Source organism: Sorghum bicolor, chromosome 10 (genome assembly GCF_000003195.3).
Source record: "Sorghum bicolor cultivar BTx623 chromosome 10, Sorghum_bicolor_NCBIv3, whole genome shotgun sequence".
Taxonomy (NCBI): Eukaryota; Viridiplantae; Streptophyta; class Magnoliopsida; order Poales; family Poaceae; genus Sorghum; species Sorghum bicolor.
This window is the reverse complement of record NC_012879.2, coordinates 57,343,400-57,358,739: the sequence shown is the minus strand read 5'-3', so window position 1 is coordinate 57,358,739 and position 15,340 is coordinate 57,343,400. Positions and strand designations below refer to the sequence as shown.

General features: G+C 40.7%; 1 protein-coding gene across 1 annotated transcript; it reads right to left on the bottom strand.

The window, feature by feature from the left end:
• Positions 10,713–12,276, bottom strand: LOC8061618 (5-pentadecatrienyl resorcinol O-methyltransferase-like). The gene is made up of 2 exons (XM_002437407.2): positions 11,397–12,276; positions 10,713–11,294 (listed from the first exon to the last, which is right to left on the bottom strand). Exons 1-2 carry the CDS (start codon positions 12,219–12,221, stop codon positions 10,995–10,997), a joined length of 1,125 nt encoding a protein of 374 aa, XP_002437452.1. The 5' UTR covers positions 12,222–12,276; the 3' UTR covers positions 10,713–10,994.

The following is a 15,340-nucleotide window of genomic DNA, read 5'->3' as shown; positions in this document are numbered from 1 at the left end:
TTTGATAAGCTTTAGTTATCATACACCTGAGGAAGAAATGTAACAGAGTTTATCAAATAAAGAGTATCTTGAAATATGTTACCTAGTGCTTTAACTCAGTTCGAGTCTTTGGGGGGCAATCATAAACATAATTGTCTTGACTGAAGGACTATACAATAACAAAGTTAATCTAGAAAGAGTATGTTTTACATTTTCACTCCCCCCACCTGAATTGGTTGGGTCTTTCTTAGGCGACGCGTGGTCTGACCTAGGATAATACATGCAATTGATCACTGAAAGACCCGATCATCTAAGGCCCCGTTCGTTTAGGGTGGAATGGGATCAGGAATTGTTCCAGCTGATGAATCTTATACAAATTTGTGAACCAATCCAGCTGGGAATTGTTCTATGCCTTAAATCCCGATGAAACGAACAAGGCCTAATTGAGTTGGCATGAATATTTCCGCTCGCGATGACATCAATTGAAATGGTCTTTTCACTTGTAGTTTTCTAAGAGACTATTTATATCCTAAGGTAATGACTTTATAACTGCCGTCCATTTTAAGGCGCAGCACACGACCGTCTCCCCCATCACCCCTTCTTGGATGCCTGACTCTAGCCACACGGTCGACTCTAGTGGTTGTGCTGCAACTCTGGTGATGGGTTCCTCCTGACACGCACATGACTCATCTCTCTTCTCTCTCTCCACGTGCACATAAGGCCTTGTTTAGTCCCCACCTAAAATTTTTTCATTCATTCTATCGAATCTTTAGACACATGCATGGAATTTTAAATGTTGATAAAAACATAAACTAATTATACAGTTTGGTTGAAAATCACGAGACGAATCTTTTAAGCCTAGTTAGTCCATGATTAGCCTTAAGTGCTACAGTAACCCACATGTGCTAATGACAGATTAATTATACTTAATAGATTTGTCTTGCCGTTTCCAGACGAGCTATGTAATTTGTTTTTTTATTAGTTTCTAAAAACCCCTCCCGACATCCTTCCGACACATCTGATGTGACACCCAAAAAATTTCCATCCCCAATCTAAACAGGGCATAGTTTAGGCGGCGATAACAACGGTGAGGTGTGTTCTCCTTGTCCTCCTGGATATGCATGTTAAGGTTCCAATGAGCTTTTCCATTCTCTCTCCATCTTATCTTCCCCTAACTCTAGCGGGTTTAGAAGAGAAGTGGTTTGGAAGGAGGAAGACGGACTAGAGGGTGGGAACGGTTGGCAGGGCACTTTAGGGGCCCTAAGGCTATCTCCAACAGGAGACTCATTGCGAAAATCCAAATCCAAAATAGGTCTTCGACACAATAACTATAGCCTCCAATAGAGTACCTATATGGAAGACTTATTTTAGACTCATTCTAGATATCAGAAGAGGCATAATCTAAATTTAGGTGTTCTATTTTTTTGAGATCCATTTGAAGAGAGTGATGTTTTTTAGGTCTTGTTGTTGGAAAAAACTAAAAATAAATATTGAACCTTTTATCTATAGCACTACCTAGCTAGCTAAAGGACGAACGAGTCTTTTGAATTACGGTTGCTAGTAGAAATAGTCCGGCTAGATTAGGACAGAGACCCCACGGTGGTACTTGTCGGCAAGTATGACCATAGCGGCAACGGGAGAAGAGAAAGCAAGCTGTAACCACGGCCGTGCGTTAAATAGCACCGTCCTTATCCTAAATGTTTTTACTTATGCATTTTGTGCTTAGCATCAAGAGGGCCAACGTCTCGTGTATAAACAACCATTTTAATGAAGGATATTTTGACTTTGTCATATCGTTTTTTTGTCCTCTGTTACTGTATATATAAGAATATTTAGGTCCTATTTAGTTCCTTTGCTAAATTTTAGATACTTTGGAGTGACTAATGCGATTAAACTATTTTAGCTTATTTTTAGTCGGTATGTTTAGAAGCTTATTTTTAGTCGGTATGTTTAGAACTTTAGCTACTAAAATGAAGTTTAGGTCTTGTTTAGTTTCTGCGATGAAAAGTTTTTATTACTGTAGCACTTTTATTTGTATTTAATAATTATTGTTCAACCATAGATTGACTAGACTCAATAAATTCTCGTCTTGTAAATCATAGGCAAATTATATAATTAGTTATTTTTTATTTTTATATTTAATGGTCAATGCATGTACCTCGAGATTCGATGTGATGAAAAATCACGAAAAGTTTTTGGATTTTAGTTAAAACTAAATAAGGTCTTACTAAAATTTAGGTCTTGTTTAGATCCAAAAAGTTTTTAGATTTTGATATTGTAATAATTTTATTTTTATTTGATAAATATTGTCCAATTATAGAATAACTATATTTAAAAGATTCGTCTTGCAATTGATAGGCAAATTATGTAATTAGTTTTTATTTTTATTTATATTTAACACTTCATGCTTCATGCATATGTTGTAAAATTGGATATGATCAAAAATTTTGAAAAAAAATTAGTTTTTGGGTGAACGAGGCCTTGGCAAACAGGCCCTTTTTTTTGTCGGAGCTCTCTAGTAGCTGGTCAAAGCTGGCAAGCCCACGTGCGGTGTCTCCCGAGGTGGGCGTTGTGGCGTGCGCTGATGCGGACGCAGGGCGGCGTGGCGCCCTTCTCATGAGTCGGTCTTTTTATAATAATGACTTCTGAACAATAGATTTTTTTTTAAACTCTGAACAATAGATTTAATCAGTCATTTGTTTTGTCTCAAATTAATACTGATGTAGAGAAGAGAAGATAGAAGAGATATGATAGTTTAGCTCTTATACAAACACCAAACTGGACACGTATATATAGATAATGGTGGACTCAAATGAAAGTGTTGTAAGGACAAATAAGAAAAAAAAAAAAGATGTCTCAGAGATAAATTCTAATCACTTAACTTATAGTGCAAACATTTAGTTGTATTATTAGTTTGCTTTTATGGTGACTTGCTGGTCCAGTTTACAGATCCAGGTACCCAACTCTTCTGAGGTCGAAGTCATTATAAGCCTTCAAGTTGCAGCTTCATCTCCCTTTCTTTATGGAAATTGTCGTTACCATGTGTTGGACGATTTGGATGGTGCAGAACAATGCTAATCTTTGAGGGTGAGGCACCTTCTACTTTAGCCTGCAAGAGCATATTCAAGAAAGAATTTGCTTTCGTAGTTCTACAAGGAAAGTCTAAATTTCATCCGTAAATAGATCAACGACTGCAAGCTTATGTGTAATTTTCTTAATTTTTTCTTTGACTTTCTTTGTCTCGTGGATCGGAACCATTTGTACTATTTGTTTGCCTTCAATAAATTTCAGAGGGGCTTGCACCCCTCCTGTTTCTCAAAAAATACTCATTTATTTTATATTATATTGTTTATGATTATTAAATTATGATTACTACTGGATAATATAATTCGTTATAAATCTAATAGTATCATGTTAGTATTAGAATATTAAGAGCTATTAAAAAATTATTAGTCAAAGATTGTATATAGAGTTTGACTCTTAACCTACTTAACTAGACTGGAGGGAGTATAATACTAAAAATATTTTTTTTCCAAACATACTATAGATAATATTAATAACCAATTATATATATATAGTGTAATACTATGGATAATATATATTATTATTTATAAGCTCTCACACATTATCAATCAGACCAATGAGGATTAAGAAAAGCTCGCAAAATGTAGTATCAAGTTTGTATTATGATAGTTAAAAGCTTGCACATACTCCATCTGTTCTAAATTATAAGATATTTTGGCTTTTCTAGATATTTTATATTTGTCATGCACATAGATATATACTATGTGTCTAGATACATCATAAAAGCAACGTATCAATTTAGAAAAGACAAAACGTCTTATAGTTTGAAACGGATGTAGTATTATATAATGAACAACATAAAAAGATAATTTCATCAATTGGGGATGACGAAACTCTAAAAATCAACAATAAAAATCATGTACTCTTTCCGTACCTATATTAGATGATGTTCTGGCATGTTGGGCCGTTTTCACATTTTTTATCATTCTACAAACGTGGCCAAATGTTTGGACACGAATGCCCCCTGGCCAGCAACTCCTGTACGTCCGCGATTAATGCGTCGATTTAACCCAGCCAAATCAAATTGTGTGCCATGCAACAAAATGTAGCAGGTAATAGAAAATTGGCGCTGGGCAGGTATTGAACCCGACCTCATGAACAATGCCATGATGCACTAGCCATGTGAACTAGAGAACTTTCTCATATATAATGCATCTGAAACCCTATTTAATAGGGGTAAATAGGGAAAAATATTCCCTAATTAATGACTCCTTGTTAAGCATAAATTTATTCTAAATGTCATCTAGTCTAGATATGGAGAGAGTACTTCCGAAAACACATGCAACAAAGTGGGAATTGATGAACTCTAATTGAGAGATCACATCCTTAGGCCAGTCTCAATGCATAGTTTTATGACACAGTTATCAAGACTATAAACTAGGTAACCGAGCCATATGAGTTTCATGGGGATGAAACTCCTCTCTCATCTGATGAAACTCCTTCATTTAATGACCCTGTCAAGTCAGTAATTTTGCTTATGTGACTCCCTATTTAATGTGTATAATAACACTCTCATAAAACGTACATTGAGACTGGTCTTTATTTGTTAATACCTCGTGGTGCTTGGTCCTCCTGGGCGGGTGGACTGTGGTAGACTAGTAGGGCGCGAGTGATATCCAGAGAGAGATAATTCTCAGTCAGAACAAAGGGGAGCAAAGACCAAGACTATGCTGCTGCTAGGTGCCTGCCGGGTCAAACATTTTTTTTTTGGGTCTATAGTTCGCCAAAAATCGCCTGGAAATTAGAGACGGTCGCCAAGTGGTCTAGGGCCTTGTTTAGTTCCGAAAATTTTTGGGAAATGGACACTGTAGCATTTTTATTTGTATTTGACAAATATTGTCCAATCATGGACTAAGTAGGCTCAAAAGATTCGTCTCGTCAATTTCGACCAAACTATGCAATTAGTTTTTATTTTCGTCTATATTTAATACTCCATGCATGCGTCTAAAGATTCGATGTGACGGGGAATATGAAAAATTTTACAAAATTTTCTGGAAAGTAAACAAGGCCCTAGGTGCTTGGTCCTACTAGGCGGGTGGACTTGTAGGCTAGTAGAGGGGACGGGTGATAGGTAGAGACATTTTGAGGGCTTGTTTTAGTTCACTTAAAAACTAAAAAGTTTTTAAGATTTTCTGTTATATCAAATCTTTCGGTATATGTATGAAACATTAAATATAGACGAAAATAAAAACTAATTGTACAGTTTACCAGTAAATCGCGAGACGAATTTTTTACTTCTAGTTAGTCTTTGATTAGACAATATTGCCACAAACAAACAAAAATACTATAGTAGTAAAATCTAAAAATCTTTTCACATCAAGCATAAATGACTTGGGCTGCTTTTGCTGCATGCCTGCCAGTGCCAGGTCAAATATCGCCGCAAAGACAGAGACGGTCGCCAATTCGTCGGGTCGCTCAACGCCGACGGTACACCCTGCGGCGGACGGAAGCAATATGTACGTACGTATTACGTACTCCACGCACGTGAAAAGAAAAGGAAAAAAACAATGACCACGTGAAAGAAAAAGGAGAGAGAACGGCGCTACAGAGAGTATGCAGCCGGAGAGCAGTAGTCCGCCGTTTTCTTATCATATCAAATCACACATATATGGAATATTAAATATACAAAAAATAAAAACTATTTGCATAATTTATTTATAATTTATGAGACGAATCTTTTAAGTGTAGCTAGTTAGTCCGTAATTAATACAAACGAAAGTGCTACAGTAAGCAAAGTCAAAAAATTTCGCGAACTAAATAAGGCCTTAGTTCTCAAAAATTTTCAAAATTTTCATCACATTGAATATTTGGACGCATGCATGTAGCATTAAATATAGATAAAAATAAAAACTAATTACATAGTTTATCTAATTGCGAGACGAATCTTTCGAGTCTAGTTAGTCTGTGATTTGACAATAATTATCAAATACAAATAAAAATGTTACAGATAGCCAAAGCCAGATTTTTTTCACAAAATAAACAAGGCCTAACTAGATAGCTGGTTGGACTAGATGCTCCCTTATATCAAAATAAATTTTTTTTTTGAGAAATAATTTGATAAAATATATATTAAATATATTGATATTTATATTACATAATTGGTATCATTGCAAAAACTTTGAATCTAGTTTTTTAATAAACTTATTTAAAGATACAAATATTATATGTATTTTCTACTAATCAAGTTAAATTTGCCACACAGAAACTAAAAGCGATAAATAATTTTATCATACTTTTCTTTTTTTCAAAGCACAACCTTGGCGCGACCTTCCCGGAGGCCAAGGTAAGGTGCGGGGCTGGTTTCCACCCTTGCAGCTAGCCACTAGGGCACTGGCATGTGTGCTTGGTTGGACTAGTACTTGAGGAGACCTAAAATTTTTTTAAATTTGTTTAGAGCCTTTGGTATATATCGTAATATTTACAAAGATGAACAAAAAAAGAATGTATCACTCATTTAAACATTTTCAGGAGTTCAAACGGGTTGAGGTGAGTAGGATCCATTTTTTGGTCGTGTTTGGTTTTGACGAATAGTGGTTAGGTTCATCTTGCAAAGAGTATTTCACTTAGATTCTATTCCTCCAAATCGAGCGGATAGAGGTCAACACACTTCATACAAGTGAACATATTACTGGTATGGGCGAGTAGACGGCCACGTGGCCAAGCTAGGAGCCATGACGGGCGCACCGATGACCAGGATCCATAGTCTCATGACTGTGGCACTAGACCGAGTGAGAAGGGGACCATAGTAGTGCCCACACCGGCACTTGCGAGCAGGGACCACGATGAACGTGTGCTGGGAGCCACAAAAGTGAGTGTAGATGAGGGGTGGCCATGGAGTCTGGCAAGTTGTGGAGGAAGAAAGTACATGGTGAGCACATGACGATGGAAAGAACACTGACGCATGGGTTGTGTGCTAGGGAACTAACTCACCGTTCATTCTCCTCCAACCAAATAGAAAATAAGGGACAATCTAAACCTAATATCCAAAATACGAATTGGAACAAACCCAACCTAAAAAACTAGAATGGAGTCAACCCAACCCATAGTCTTAGAACCAAATTAACACATGATTTTGAGGTGCAGTGGTACGGAAGCAACTTTGAGGTTAGAAGTCGTGAGTTCGAATCTCGGTTTTGTGAGTTATGACTTGTGCAAGCAAGTGTGTAGTTGGTGGCCTTATCGTGATGTTTTTTGGCTCATTTTTAAAATTCTTGGAAATGATTTATAAAGACAACTGGAATTTGGCTGATCTCTAGAAATCAATTTCCAGAGACAACTGCATCACTGATTTCTAGAGACGCACATATAGATGTGCTAAAATAACCACCTCTACAAATAGTTTTTAGACTCCTCTAAAAATGTTGCTACATGTTGTCGAAAGCCGATGTGAATAGAATGTCTGGGGAGCTCCCTGTGTTGACAGGTATCTTTGTTATTGTCCATCCGGTGATGTTGGTTTCGTTCATCATAGCATCGGTGTCAAGGTAACTTGATGTCATTGCCAACAAAGGTGATGAGAATGTGGGACCATTGGGAGTTTTTGGGCGAACCCTCCGTGGCTACATGGTGCACTCTTCTTTGGTCCTTTTTGAACCGGTGCTTGTCCCCATGGTCTTCATTGGACCCCAACAATTAATGGAGAAGATGACCCAAAATGTGGATGTAGGGTTATTGATGATTGTTTGGGTGGAGGGTTCGATTTTGACTTGTTGCTGCTGCAAGGGCTGGGGCAGTGGTAGTGGTGGGGCTAGGGCTAGATGGGTTCACAGGATGTGTTATGGTGTAGGGTTGTGAGGGTGATCTAGCTTGGTGCTAGAAATCATGGAGATGGGGGCTAAGGGGGTTCATGTAATTTTGGTATTGTCAGTGGTAGGGTGGATAGTTTGAGTAGTGATGGCTAGTGTGTTGTAAGGGTATCCTGTAGTTGACGGGTGTGTAGTGGTAGACTGTGTTAGATGGGTATGCGGAGGGTCTTCGAGTGTGGTTCATAGGTTTTGGGACTAAGTTTGACTATTGGGAATCTTTGTACTCTTTTCCCTTGAGGAAGAAGATGCATTGCTTGGTGGGATGGCCCTTGCCTAGGCCATAGAAGTGGCACTAGATCTTGGATGGCTCTTTTGTTTGCCCATGCAGCATCTGATTGCTCCTAGGTTTACTATTGTTGTTGGTGGGATTAGGTCCCTTCACAAGTTGTTGATGTTTCTGAGCAGTGGGTGGATTATTTTCTATGGCATTAGCATTCACTCTTTCTACACATGGGTGGATTGGTATCTAAGATGGTTCTAGCAAGGGCTCGAATTGGGACCTTTGAGCCTTGCTCTTCGTCTTGAAGTCAGCATCAGTTGTGTAGTATTTCTCCATCACATTATGAAGCTTTGTGAGGGGTTGTTGCGGTCTTCTTGCTATTTTGGAGGAACATGGTCCGGATTGCAGGCTATTTATAGCTATGAATGAATCTCCACCTGTATTCTTGTAGTCTCTTTCCACTTGCTTGTAGCGAATTAGGTCCATTAGGTGGCTAGGGCTATGTTGATGACCTTGAAGTTGGAGCAAAGTTTGTCCAGGTGGTGTAACCATGACAAGATGGAACCGAGTCAAAGGTTGGCATATTAGTTTCAGATATGTTTTTGGATATGATGACAAATGACTTGGCCATGGTAGCCTCGTCATCGCTTGGTGCTGCAACGGTGGCTTTGTAGCTCAAAGATAAATTGATGGGGGTCAGCGTTGCTATCGTATCTTGGGAGATTTTTGGGCTTGTAGGAGGGTGGCCATCTTTGATTTTAGAGTATTTGGGATAGCGAGGACTTCAGGATGTATGACATGGGAGGTCAGAGCTTCCTTAGCCACTATAGTGATTGGACAAGCGTAAAAAGATGGGGTTCAGTATGGGAGTGAAGTGGTTGCAGGGTTGGTGTGGTTGGCTGGTTGTTGGGAGCATTAGGGTCTAGCTAGGGGTTCTATTCTTCGAGTCTTGTCTCCACCCTTCTCAGCTATTCTTGCACCTTAGCCTTTTTCTAGTTGATTCTATCGATCCATGCCTACCTCTCTATGGTTTCAACATTGCTCCTCGATCTTTTCATTCAAATCTTCGTATATGGTAGTTAGGGTGGTGAGGCCTTCCTCTTTAATGTTGACACCTTCATCTTTGGTGTCGAGTGCACCTTCAGGCAATTCATCCCTTGGGGGTGGGCCTCTAGCAATGAGGCCTGGCTTGGGGTTCCCTTTGCTTGGAGGGGATTAAGTTCTGGGTGGGGATAGTTTGCCCCTTGGCAGAGGTTGAGCTGAGGGTCCTATCTCTAGTGGGAGGTTGCCTAGTTCACGGCCTTCATGGCATGGGTTAATTGTTCGGTGGTACGATGGGGTCAATCTCCAAGGATGGTGCCAAATTTGGGGATCTCACGTGGCCTCTAGTCCCTCATTGGGAGACAACAGGGTCAAGGCCAAGGGTGTCCCATAGGGACGAGAGAAAGAAACGCTAGCTAGCGTAACACGAGGGGGAGACAATAAATTCATGAGTAAATGTCCATAAATTGACAAAATGAACATTGTAGCATTTTCGCTTGTAATTGACAAATATTGTCCAATCATGAACTAGCAAGGTTCAAAAGATTCGTTTCATAAATTACAGACAAACTATGGAATTAGTTATTTTTTATCTATATTTAATGCTCCATGCATGTGCCACAAAATTCGATGTGACGGGGAATTTTTGAAAAATTTTGCAAAACTTTTGGGAAGTGAACAAGGCCATAGTTCATACCTAGGGCCATAGCAAAATTACATTTTACACTAGAGTTAACTAGGATAATTTGTATATAAACTCGGAAGCATTCTGGTCATTCGACGCCCCACATCTAACTACACATTTGTCGCCATTAGGGTCTCCTACTTGGGAGGGCACACTTTGGCGTGCTCCCACAGTGATCTCGGGTGGGGGTGACTTCGAGGGTTCGCCATGGCTAGCCAATTTTGTAGCTGTCCTTGGATCTTGAAAGATAGAACGTCATTATACCATTTCCAAGGATATCAAAGAATTAGATGCATGTAGTCCCAGTGAGGGTAAACCTCGTCGGGTTGACACAGTTGTCGGAATTAAGCTGCAGCGAATTCACACTAAGGCTGCGTTCGGTTGGCAGGGATTCATGCCCTGGAACCGTTCCTGCTCAAAATCCTTGTGCAATTTACATAGCGAATCCTGACCAGGAATGATTCCTGCCAGGAATAGACACTAAACGAACGCAGCCTAATGGGGTTTAGATGGGGCCACGAGGGTTTCTTTGTATGAGAGAAAGGCCTTGTAGCTAACGAAGGCTCCGTGGTAAAGAGTGCTGGCAAGGGAGAGAGAGAGGCCAGATGGCACTGTGAGAGCTTTCCAACAACATTAGTGTTACTAACTTTTTATGGAAATGTTTTCTAAGGGCACTCACAATGCAAGATTCTATCCTAGAGTCCAAGACATTTAATTACATATTATTTATGGTATTTTACTGATGTGGCAGCATATTTATTGAAGAAAGAGGTAGAAAAAATAGGACTCTAAGTCTTATTTAGACTCCAAGTACACATTCTTCGAGGTAATAATTAAATAACTTTAGACTTTATGATAAAGTCTGCATTGTGAGTGCCCTAAGTAGTAATAGCTTCACTGAGCATGCAAAATTTATAATATTACTATCAAGTACAATATAACAAAAGATAAACTCATTTTGTCTTTCGCCAGTTTACACTTTGAGGCAGCACTATACGTATGCAAAATTCTGTCTATAATATAATATAGGACTTAGGTCCAAGAAGGTCTGACCGGATGCCTCCATATCTATAGGAGATCCACTTATTCTATTTTACTTTATCTATATAGGAAATAACAGTTGACAACAACTGATGCATGTTCCGATGCTCTTATTGTTTTGGATGGCTTTACCGAGCTTTCAAGGATAGAGCTCGATAATAGAACGAACACCGAGAAGTTGTATAATTTTGTAGTCCTTGAATCCAGCCTCGAAGAAAATCTTCTTCCACTCTTGCTCATCTCGCTCGATTCCATTCAAATTCATCATGATGATGTCATGCAAAACCTGTGTCTCTAAGTGTTTGATGTCTGACGGCTCAGATCCAACCACCATATCTATTATTATTATCTTCCCTCCCGCATCTCGTGGAGGTATTGCTTTTTTGCAGTTCTTCAATATCTTGACACACTCATCATCATTCCAGTCGTGAAGAATCCACTGATGAAACAAACAACGAACCATTCAACAAATTTAATGAATAGCTAAATATCGAGCTTAATAATTTGCATCCACAATATCAGGAGAATGTGACGTACGTACCTTGAGGAACACAGCGTTCGCCGGTGGAATACTTTGAAAAATATCACCAACAACGTACTGCACGCCGTTGTCAGTGGGAGCTTTGGCGACAACCTCTGGGCGATCCAGCACGGTGCACTTCATATCCGGGAATGCCGCCTTTATGGTGGCAGCGGCCCCGCCGAGCCCGCCGGCAACATCGACAAGCGAGGTTAGCCCATGGAAGACCTCGCCACAGTCCTTGAGGACGATTGGCATGAGAAAGGCTGTGTCGGAGGCCATGGCGTCGTCGAACGGAAACGTGGTGGTGGCGTCGCGTTCTGCTCTTTCCCAGATCGTCAGGCCGCTGTACGCCAGGGCGAACGGGGACAGACCCGCCGGCTGCGGCTGATCCTGCCGGAACCACGCGTGTAGGCCCCTGCTCACGGGGCATTCTCGGCAAGGTGTGAGCATGAGCTGCGGGTACAGAAAAGGACGCAGCAGCTGCTGCTGGCTGGTCAAGCTCTCGTCGCTGACGAGGAGGCTGGACGCCGTCGTTAATTTGTAGATCGGACCTTCTCCGTCTGACGCCACCGTTGTTGCTACCTGCTTGACGCTGAAGATGCCAGAGAGAATGAGCACGCGCATGATGCGGCGCAGGTCGCGGAGCTTACAGAGGTTGATCCCAGCCTCTGCCATTATCTGGGGAAGGGTGGCGGCACCACCAAGGCGATGGATGGCATCCGGGATGCGGAGGTCTAACACAACCGAGAGCGCCACAGGCTTGAAGAAGCAGAGGGCCTGGTGCCAGAGCTGAAGCTGAGCCTTGAATAGCTCCTCGCTGCTGTACTCAGCAGGCAATGCCATTGTTGTGCAGATCGATGGATCGATCTTGATCGAATTCGTGATAGCTGGTTGTTCTCTGTCAAGGGGTTTATGGGTGGTGACATATATATAGCATGTGTTGACACTTCACTGCAGAACTGGACAAAGTCAAAATGGGTTATGCCGGTTCCGGGAACCTGCTAAAGGGGTATGCGGTATGCCGCTTCCGGGAACCTGCTAGTTTTACTGTCAGGAATCTTATGTATTTCTAATTTATCCTAACTATTTTTATAAATTTATTTGCTCTTATACATTTGTATTAGGAATTCTTTTATACTCTTTACTGTTTTCCATGTATATTAGAGGTTTTTTTAGAATTACATACTACAATGCAGACGCCTGCAACACGCATGCACACTCACCCTCTATAAATACACATACGTAAACTTTATGCTTATGAGCACCTCCGACAAAATTACCAAATGCTTAGCTTTGTTAGGAGCCTCTTCTATATTAATATATTTGCCTAACATTTTATGCTAGTATTTTTCGAAAAAAAAAAGCTTTGTTAAGGGGGATATGAAAACTTACAATGTATGGAGACACAATTTTTTAATCTGTTTTGCCCTTTTTACATATGTGAAGTCATTTACTTCAAGGCCGTTACTAAGTGCCTAGCTTTATTTGTTGTAGCCGTTTCTATTGCATTGCACTAGCATACTCGAATCATATACACAGTCAATTCAAGAGAGATTTTTTGAGTCTCAATTCCGAGGAGATCGTAGAAAACAATGAGCACGTGCCTTGAACGTTATACGTACTGTTTCGTTGTCGGTTCCAGCCACTCATTTAGGACCGCATGTAATTTTGACGCAACTGAAAGATTATTCCAACGTAGCCATCACGTTCATCTCGTTAAGATGAAAGGAGTTTTGCGACTGCGAGCGCCAGACTTGGAGAAACCGAGAGGGGCCTGGCGTGCCAGAGCTGAAGAAGCTGAGCCTGGAGTAGCTCCGCTGCTGTAGATCAGCCAGCAATGCCATTGTTGTGCAGATGGATCGATCTTGATTGAATTCGTGATAGCTGATTGATCTTTGTTAAACCGCTTTATGGGTGGTCCGTGGTCACATATATATAGCATGTGTTTATAGTAATAAAACTGGACAAAAGTCAAAGTTGGTTTTTTATAGATCACCATTCACCACCGAGTCTGGCGCGCAATGCACCTGGCGAGCGCTCCTCCATTGGGAAATTGGCTAGGGCCTTGTTTAGTTCAGCCCGAAAACCAAAAAATTTTCAAGATTTTTCACCACATCAAATCTTTCGGCACATTCATGAAACATTAAATATATATGAAAATAAAAACTAATTGCACAGTTTACCTGTAAATCGCGAGACGATTCTTTTGATCCTAGTTAGTCCATAATTGAACAATATTTGCCACAGACAAACGAAAATGTTACAGCAGCGAAATCTAAAATCTTTTCGTAAATAAACAAGGCCTAGATCGATTTTGGCCCAGTACAAAAACAAGTTCTAGGAAATGCATAAATTTCTTTGGCTATTCGTTTCCTAGTAAGATAAGTCCACATTCTCTGAGCAACTTCAAGAGCTTGGCTATTCTTATTGTGAAGGCTATTTTAGAATTTGTATATCAAAAAGTAGGCTCCAACAGATATGTTATTTGATTTTGTAAAATACAAATAGTTGACAAAAACTCAAACATTAAAATGCCACCATCATAAATTTATTATGTCATGTTTATATATTTATTATCACAAGCATATGATGTTTTTTTTATTATCACAAAATACTAGACCTTGCCATGTGGCAGTTGACATGGCAGCCAGGGACGAAGCTAGAAAAAAATTTAGGAGGGGGGCTGAACAAAAGTGCTACATCCACTTAGTTCTACTATAACCCATCGTAATAGAAAAAATATTAGCTTAAAATAGTCTTATATTAAAAACATCAATAAATAATGAAATTCATAAATTTATCTAAAAAATAAAGATCTCAGTCTATCTTAGCTTATAAATTTGTGTCTAAAATTAAAAGAGAAGCACTAGAAACTCCACTAGCCCAGCAGCAGTTGGGGAATCGGATCAGCTGACTTCAGTCCCACCAATGGCTGGCTGCAGTCACCCAAATCGAACCGTTCATTTACATCTAACGGTTTGGCTGTATATGCTTCCATCTAGTTGCAGGCTACAGAGAGTCCAGCCCATCTAAGCCCACCAGAGCACACAGTCTCTAGTTCGTTCCCAGCAGCTGTACCAAGCCAGAGGCCGCCGCCGGAGCACGCGCCCCTCGCGAGTCGCGATGCCCTGCGCGTCGCTGGAGCACTCGCCCGCCGCGCTGGATCCTCCTCCCCCATCCCGTCCTGAGCCGAAGTCGTCCCGTCCGGAGCCCCCACCCCTCGCCGGAGGACGCGGCCTCGTCGGAGCACACGCCCACCACGCCGGAGCTCCTGCGCCACGCCGTAGCCCGTGCCTCCCGCGTCGGAGCCCCCGCCTGCTGCCGGAGGACGCGCCCGCCGCGCCGAAGCCCCTGCCGACGCGCAGGAGCCCCTTGCCGACCTGCTATTTATGCACCACGCTGGTGCCCCTGTCCATTCCATTCAGACATGCTGATTTTGCATCCTCTGTTTTTTATTGCAGGATGCTGATGCTTGCACTAAACGCTGATGCCTTCACTGAACAATGACATGTTGAGTCGATGCTTGCACTGGACGCTAAAGTGGGCAAGAAGAACATGAAGATTGTGATTGATTCCCTGTTTTTTAGGACTTGTAGGTGTTCTAGTGTGATTGCCGCTGGAATGTGGAAGTGATCAGAATGTACTAGTTTCTTTTAGGAAGCAGTGTGTGTGCCTGTATGTTTCCAGAATCGAAATGGATAAATATATGGTTCTGATTTAATGAATGAAAATTCCCATAATTGGGTTATGCATATTGGCCATCAGTTGGTTCCCCGAATACTTGTGCCATATATATGTCAGTGAGGCCATCACAAGGCATTGTTGATTAAGTTCAGAGTCTACATAGATGTTCAAATGCATATGAAGCTACACAAAATATATCTTGACCGAACATTACAATTTAACCATAAAACCAAAAGCTACATAATTCCCATATGGTCTAAAAGGTCATCAATCTGTAA